Source organism: Blennius ocellaris, assembly GCF_963422515.1.
Source record: "Blennius ocellaris genome assembly, chromosome: 9".
In the NCBI taxonomy this organism is placed as follows: domain Eukaryota; kingdom Metazoa; phylum Chordata; class Actinopteri; order Blenniiformes; family Blenniidae; genus Blennius; species Blennius ocellaris.
The window spans coordinates 18,115,715-18,123,911 of NC_137658.1; the positions used below are offsets into that span (position 1 = coordinate 18,115,715).

The 8,197-nt window shown below is 44.5% G+C and overlaps 1 protein-coding gene across 2 annotated transcripts in view; it reads left to right on the top strand.

The window, feature by feature from the left end:
* Nucleotides 1–7,683, top strand: part of st3gal5 (ST3 beta-galactoside alpha-2,3-sialyltransferase 5) — a 33,719-nt gene extending 26,036 nt beyond the window's left edge. For both annotated transcript variants that reach the window (XM_080502296.1, XM_080502295.1), the window contains 7 exons: nt 720–827; nt 1,741–1,861; nt 2,775–2,984; nt 3,601–3,728; nt 4,351–4,537; nt 5,293–5,451; nt 6,246–7,683. In XM_080502296.1, the coding sequence (XP_080358422.1) occupies nt 796–827; nt 1,741–1,861; nt 2,775–2,984; nt 3,601–3,728; nt 4,351–4,537; nt 5,293–5,451; nt 6,246–6,503 (1,095 nt within the window). In that variant the 5' untranslated portion in view covers nt 720–795 and the 3' untranslated portion in view covers nt 6,504–7,683. The remainder of the gene's footprint in view (nt 1–719; nt 828–1,740; nt 1,862–2,774; nt 2,985–3,600; nt 3,729–4,350; nt 4,538–5,292; nt 5,452–6,245) is intronic.
* Nucleotides 7,684–8,197: the final 514 nt, after the last annotated feature.

The following is an 8,197-nucleotide window of genomic DNA, read 5'->3' on the forward strand; positions in this document are numbered from 1 at the left end:
CGGGTAATTCGTCGAATTTTAAAGGGGAGTCAAATTTCAAGATGCGTAAAGTGCGCACTAGTCTGAAACGTTTGTGTGTCACAATCTGCGGAGTAAAGCTGTGGAATAAATAGGGAATAGAGTTCAAATGAATTTCAAATATAATTAATAAAAAAAAACACAAAACCCTAAAGGACTGATTCTTGACAGGTACAATAGTTAATTATCGTTAGGATTTGCTTGTTAAAGGTAGAATATCGACTCAAATTGTACCGTAGTTTATTGTAAACATATCAGCAACTGCTGGTGTTGAATCACATTTAAGGAACCTTCGTCATGACTTGTTGACGGGGATATCGGAGTGTTTGAGGAGCAGGAGTAAATGCGCTTTTACTTGTTCCTGCTCCTTTTCGTGCATGCAAATGTAGATTAAGTGGCGTTTGTATTTATCACAAGTCGTATTTTCTTGATATATTTAACTAATACAGTGAAGCCCTCATGTCTATCCAAATGTTTGCATATACAATATGTGTGTGATGTTTGCCGAGTGTTTAAAAAGACGCGGACTCTTCTTCTTATTTGTGTGTTTTAAACGAATGATCAAACCGATCAAAGCCGGTCTCTTCCAATAACAACTCTTTTCTTTTCCTGCCGTCTGACTGTGTTTTCTGTCGTTTTGACCACAGCGCAGTACAAATTTAACCGGAGATGGCCGTCTAATTGTCACCCGTGTGTTTCAGGCCCAGATCGCTGAGAGCCAGGCGACTCCATAGACTCGAGCAGCGTCGCCACGGCCTTTCACCTGAAGACAACGACATGAGGCTCCATGTGCGCCTCGCCTCACACAGGTAGAGTTCTCACTGTGGTCCGCAACCGCTCGGGCTGCATTTCCTGCATCAGCACCTGTGGTTTGGTTCGACCGACACACAACTCACTGCAGATGGCGAAATGAGATCTGTCTGCACAAGAAGCCATGTCCCGCAGATGGGTTTATGCAAAACAAAATAATAAATGGCGATATGCAGGTGGTGACTTAATTATGCATACAGCCACAAAAAGGGAGGAAAGTTGAGTAAAAAAACAAAAAAAACAACCTGATTTGAGACACCAGTTTTACCTGATGTTAAAGGCATCAGATCTGACACAGCTGCTGTAGACAAATGCCCCAGTATAATGTGGAACAGGAATATCTAAAGTTCTCGTTAAGTATTTTAATAAGCCCATTTAAAAGCATTGTTCTGGTTGGGTCAGGTCATTTCAATCAACATTGGATCATCGATGTTTTTGACTTTATTTTAAACGTTTTTCGCCTTGTCGGGCCGATCGTTCACTGTCTGCAGCGGTCACCGGGGCTTCATTTCTGGCCGCTTTCACAAACGCGCAGCGTGCACGTGTGTGTTCACTGCCTTCAGAAGCTACAGACGTTTCTGTGGTTGGATCCGGCAGGGCCTGACACGAACACACACACACACACACACACACACACACACCGTGACTTATGATGGAGTGGCACGAGCTCGGCTGTAAAGAACTGGGCGTTGCTGCAAACACAAACTATAAGGCAAACTGAAAATCCTCCATTCAATATGTTCAGAGCAGACATGTAGTGAAACCTTTCAAACCCTGTCAGCGCGTCTGTTCTCAGGTTCTATATCTTTACCATCTGAGGCCAGCCAGGGAGTTCACTGCTCAATTTTCGTTTTGATGTCAACTGAGACCCTTGTTTTTGTTTTGTTTTTTTCCCTTTCTCTGTGTGTCCAGGTATGTGTGGGTGCTGGTGGTGTTTTTAGTGTTCCTGGCTTTGCGGATGGTCTCTCTCCCACTAATGGAGGCGGGGAAAAGCAAACCGTTGAAGATGACCATTGATCCTGCCTTTAAGAAGGTCAGAGCAAAGTTCGGCTGTTGTAGATTTCGCAAGAAGCTGTGCATGCGTGTGTGTGTTTCGCTCGAAAAGTTAAGTGTCGCCATACTGGTCGGGGGATCAAGGGATTACATTGAGTTATGGTGTGACGTAAGAAACGTGCAATAACATCTATATGACTCACACACCTTGAAGAAGGAACATGAATAAAAGGTATCTCATTCGAGGACGTTTACCGATGATAATGCTAGTAAAACTAACATTACATATTAATCTCTGCCTCAAAAGGCTTCAGCTGGGCAGCCAAACCAAGAAAATGGTCACTATTTCAAGGAAAACATAGATTTTTTTGAACACATTTCTTTAGATTAGATTTAATTTAAATAGGTTTTATGTTAAGATTGTGAGTACTTTCAGCAGATGTTGGGTTTTGTGAAAACATCATACCCTACGCTGCGCCACGACAAAGAAAAACCTGAAATTGTGCTGCAAGATAATATTATAGTCATTGCCTATAAGATGTGAGGAATTCCATAGTTCCTTAAAGACATTGGAAAAGGGGTTCACAGTATAACTTATTAATCTTCAGGAGGCCATATTTGTCGCATTGCAAATAATAAACATTAAAGCAGTAATATGGCGTCATTATTACAGAACAATATCAGTATGTACATTTTTTTTCTTCTATATAGGCTAAAAAAAAGCTACTATGTCACATGAAATTTAGTGAAGCTGCTCCAAACTCTGCACAATAGAAGTGATTTAACACTTGCTTTCAAGCCACTGAGACGAAAAGCTCCAGCAGGTGGACTTAAATACAGTGGTTGAGTCTTTGTTTGGTGTAAGGTAGAAATAACAATCTGACTGAGCCAGTGTTGTGGCGTAGCTACTGTGTGATTATGTATTTGAACCCCCCCCCCTGTCTCCCACACAGCTCGTCCATGACAACGTGCACAGAGTCCTGGCCGGTCAGTGTCGTCCCGGCAGCTCCAGACAGAGCTTGTTGTCGCGCCTCCCCGCCTCCAGTCACATGACCCGGCCCTTCCTGTGGAGGGACGAGGAGCTCCCTGACGACCTCTTCCTGTACCCTCCTCCGTTTGGCTTCAGAGGGCTCCAGAGCAAAGTCGAGGACCTGCTGAAGCTGGTGACTGCCGAAGCCTTCCTCCTTTAACTGCCAGCTCAGAGACACATTAAACACAAGTGTTCTATCATAACTCAGTTACTCGAGTTAAAATGTGCGTGTAAAGGGGCCGTCCGACACGCTCCAGCTTTCTTCCACCTCATCATCTCCGGTACATGTTTGAAGGTCGTTTTGAAATTAAGATTGCTTAAAAAAGCGCCTCAGTTGCTTTGTACTCGGTGGAATGTGAAGTCTATTGCACACAAAAGGCCAGTAAAGTTCACGTGATCTGAGCTTCAATCAAAAAAGTAGTAGCCTTCTTTATTTTCTAAATGCATTTCCAGTTGAATTCCAGTTTTCAAAGGTGTGTCACATTTTGTTTTCAGCACTTGCGTATGTGTGTTGTCTTCATCAACTTGGAAGAATGTAGCCGAGCAGGTTTGCTGTCACGGACTGACACTTTGTCCATAAAGGATGTTTTAGAGTTTCAGACGGGAAGTTTTCCAGAAAAGCTGGAATTTCCTGGCGAGGCAGGAAGCCCCCAGGGCGGTGCAGTAAAAGCTCCTGGAGGCCCCCCGAGCTGTAGAAGTTGATGGCGCTGAAATTCCCGGATGTCCTGTATCTGAATGCGTGTGCGCAGGTGCCGGCCTCCGACTCCGCCCAGCAGATGCCCGGCCAGTGCCGCCGCTGTGTGGTTGTGGGAAACGGAGGGATCCTCAAAGGGCTGGAGCTGGGCTCACTGCTCGACCGCTTCGACACCATCATCAGGTCAGCAGACGCAGGCAGCAGCCAGAACCAGACGCAATATTTAACCTTTAACATGAAGATAGCGTGTCTGATGTGTCATGACTACAATTTAGAACGCTTATACTCAGAGTACCATGGGTAAATAAAAGTACATTCTGCAATTACAAATGGGTTTCTTTTTTTTTCTTATCTTGTTTTAAGCCCATTCGTTTCCTTATTTACCTTTTCAAGTGATTTGCTCTGTAATTCTATCTTTTTTGCTTGTTTCTTTCACGCTACTTTTGTGTATTTTTGTCGTCTGTTTTAGCTATTTTGAGTGATTTATCTTTTTTTCCCCAAAAATTTTTAGCCATTTTGCCTGTTTTAGAAATGTCTTCTAGAATTTGAGACATTTTTTATCATCTTAACCATTTCAGGTTAGTCAACCAATTTTTTTTGTTATTCTTGTCATTATAGTGTGTTCAGCCGCTTCACGTTTATCAGTCAGAACACAAGACTCCTTTTGAAAAATAGTACAGCGTGCAACGAGAATAGAAATGTGATGGCTGATCAGTGTAACGCTCCGTGTCACTGTCAGATGAGGGAGTGGGTAAGTAACGTACCAGATTCTTGTGGTCACGTCGGTGTTTCTCTGTCGCTCAAGGTTAAACAGTGGCCCTCTGGGAGAATTCAGTGTGGACGTTGGGAATCGAACGAGCATCCGGATGAGTTATCCGGAGGGCACGCCGCTCCACTGGATGGACACGGACCCGCACAGCCTGTTTGTCGCCGTGGTGTACAAGACTGTGGACATCAGCTGGATCTCTGCCATGATCACCAAGACGACTGTGGTGAGTGGCGACTGCAGTGTTTGAGTCCAGCAGCCGGATCCACTAACGCCGGGAGTTTTAACCCGCTGCATGCATCCAGGAGATAATTGACCAGGAACATTTTCTCATAAATCAAAACTCCACATTGTGCAGTCTGGACTGAGTGATAGTGAAAGATCAGGACAGCGCACGACTGAAAGCAGCAGAGTGGGTAAAGGGTTTGTTGGCCTTAATGAGCAGCCATATAATCGAGAGGGGGAAAAATACATTTTATTTTCGTTTTTGCACTAACGCAGGACTTCCAACGCTCCAGGGGGAGGGATTCAAAATGTGAGCTGAAGGAAGTAAACATCCAGAGGAGGGAGCGCTGAGTGGTTACGTTCAAGTATAAATACTGTATAAGTATTGACCTAACCTTGATTTGTAACCGTGTGGAGGGGAATCTATGTTTTCAGTGGTTTAATTTATTACTGAAAAACTGAGCAAGTGACAAAGAGAAAATTCAACTTGGCATGTGACGTGTCTTAGGCTTTATGGTGTGAAGAAATGAAAAGTAGTTTTCACATTGACTTCCTGGTTTGTGTTTTACGGTTTGGTCGCCCATCAGACGGACAGTATCTCAAGGTTGAAGTGACTCTCAAACGCGTCTTGTATCGATGGATCGGAGCCTGAGTCCGTCCAAGCATCTCCACAAAAATGATCCAAGATTGAAAGCTTCCTTCAAATGTGACGCGCGCTCCGTCTGCTCATGCTTCCCTCTGCTCCTCGTGTCGCAGCCTCTGTTTGACTGGATCTTCTTCTGGAAGAAGGTTCCAGATGAGCTCCCCCTCGATCCGTCCAAATTCCGACTCCTGAACCCGCAGGTCATCAAAGAGGTGGCGGTGGATCTGCTGGAGTACCCTCCACCCAGGCCCCGCCTGTGGGGCTGGGACCAGGTAACACCAACCACATTAGGAACCAGTAGTTCTGCTCTAACGTCTAAACACAGGCTAAACTCCACTCCTCTAATCTTCTCTAGACACACCTATGAAGGCAATAACACACTTATTCAGTCTCTCTCTCGCTGCAGAACAAACAATACTCTACCCCCTTCTGCAATAATTAGGACTTCCGCACAGATTTAAGAAGAGGTTGAGAGTCCAGCCTCGGTTCCATGTTGTGTAACAGCAGCGCCCCCCAGTGCCGGTTATACAGTATCACCCCGTGGTTCTCGTTCCGTCACCCAGCTCCTGTTCCTCGCTCATCCCGGTGTGGATGAAACAGCGCTGTTGACTCAAGAAGGCAGATTCAGCTCCTTGAGTAGTTTCTGTCTGAGTTTAACTCGTTCAAATTCAGTTTTCTTTAACTTCAATACATTCTGATCACATTATGAGACACAAGTGGAACTACTATCTCCTTTAAACCCCTTTAGTTTGATATTGCTAATGCAAACCTACATTATAAAACAATCTTGTCCCCTTTTGAGGTTGTGAACCTGAAGGTTGTGGATGTGAATCAACTCGGTTCTCTTTCTCTCCGCTCTGCATTCATATTGACGATGAAGACGCGTGTTTCATTCTTGTAATTGTAAAATGTAAACACTGCTATTACACACGGGAAGTCTGTCACTGATAGTTTCCAGTTGGAAGAAGATGGAAGTAAATGAAATAAATGGGACACGTGCGTTCATAGAAAGCCTCACTCATCGTGTTTTTCGTAACAATTCTCGTGTTTTGCTTCGCCCCTGCAGAACGTGCCCACCCTGGGCGTCTCCGCCCTGAACCTGGCCAGCCTGCTGTGTGACCAGGTCAGCCTGGCGGGCTTCGGCTACAACCTGTCCCAGGAGGGGGTGCCACTGCACTACTACGACCAGCTGTCCATGAGCCACATGCTGACCCAGAAGATGCACAACGTGGACAGAGAGACCCAGCTCCTGCAGAGCCTGGTGAGGGAGGGCACCATCGCAGACCTGACGGGGGGCGTGCACTGCTCCTTCTGCCCCAGCTGACCCACCCACCGGGGTATCAGACCGTCAGGCACTCGCCCCTCGTGAGGGCAAAACATGCCCTGAGACTGAAGGACAGAAGGGCGAAACATACTCCATGGGAACAAGAAGAAAGTTCGGCACTCCAGCGTCTTGCCGAATAAAGTGACGTTATTTTCGCCGGCCGTGCCGCACTGCCCAAACTTCAGCGCTGCTTGTGATTGGGAGTTACGTAATGCCCCTGAATGCATCACTCAAGGCCATCAGCTGCTGCATTTAAAACCATTAAAACGGGACCAACATGGTGGCTCGGACGCAAACTTTTTTTTTTTTAATCAACTGAAACGGTTCAGCGAAATGTATTTCTGAAAACATTGGAAGCGACAAATAAGCTGTGCAGTTGAAAAGTTGCCTGCGAGTTTGACAGCTTCTCTGAGTATGAACTCTACTACCGAACAAGAATTCTTTTCGGCAGCTGGCTGCCGTCACAGCCGAACCTTTCTTGTTCTTATGAGAGTATTCAGGGGCTTTTAACCTCATGTGAGAAGAAGCGATGGAGAGACGACAAAGATTATTTATTACGCGTCACAAAGTGCTTTTTTCATTTGGATCACCTGAGCAGCGATTGTCACTTGACCCAATGAAGACAAGTTCTGATGTCATGAACCACTCAGTATCAGTATCCACTCAGACCAATAGTATTAGAGTATTTCTTGTCTGAAAAAGTTGTCAGAACACGCGGCAGTTTCCAGACAGCAGAGCGTGTGATGGCTGAAGGAGAGAGAGAGAGAGAGAGATGTGTCCAGAAGCGCCCTGTTATTTGTTATTTATGTCACCACTGTATTTAAAGTCTCCTGGATGTGATAGTCGTGAAGCTAAAACGGCCACAATGCAATGTCTTACACTCTGAAAGAGCCTCTATTTATCTGATTCCAGTGTGAATGACATTTTGGTTAACTGCTCCGTTTTGTGCTTCTTGATTTGCTGCACTTTGATTTTTCTATGAAATTCCCACCGAGAAACTCATGTCCAAATGAAATGTTATTTATTTATAATTTAATCTGTACTGTTCATATCATTATCACTGTTTGCAATGTGGTTGGTGGCATTTCTTCAGCTACATATAGGTTGTTGTTGTTTTTTTTGGGGGGGGGACTGTTCTGAGCATGAAATAATAGATAATAAATATGCTATATCAGGTTTATATTGATTTTCTCTGGTGGTTTCCTCCTACAGTATAACAGCATGCCTGTGAAGTTAATTGCCCTTGGGCGTGAATGTGAGCATGAGTCTGTGTGTTTGCTCTATGACGAACTGCCTCTCTAAATTCAAGAGGTGGTGGTTATAGGGTTGTGGTTGCCATAAAAGCGTTCAGGTGTATATTGTTTTTGCCCCAAATTCCTTAATCCCTTAAATGTTCTTGCTAGATAAAACCACTTAAATTTTCTGTTTTGGTTAAAAACTAAAAACACGTCTTTAATATCTCACCAGTTCACAATCTGTGTCCAAACTGCAGTAAAAAAAATTATTATTGAAGATTACTCAACAAAACAAACCTTGCAGAGCACACACGTGTGTGCATGTGGTTGCACAAGAGAGTCCAGACAGTCGTGCATGCTGAAGTTCACGAGCTGTTCACAGATTATTAGAATTAACTATTATTCTGTCAATGTTTAACTGGACCAAAGTTTGCAGATCTTTCGCGTATGATATGACGG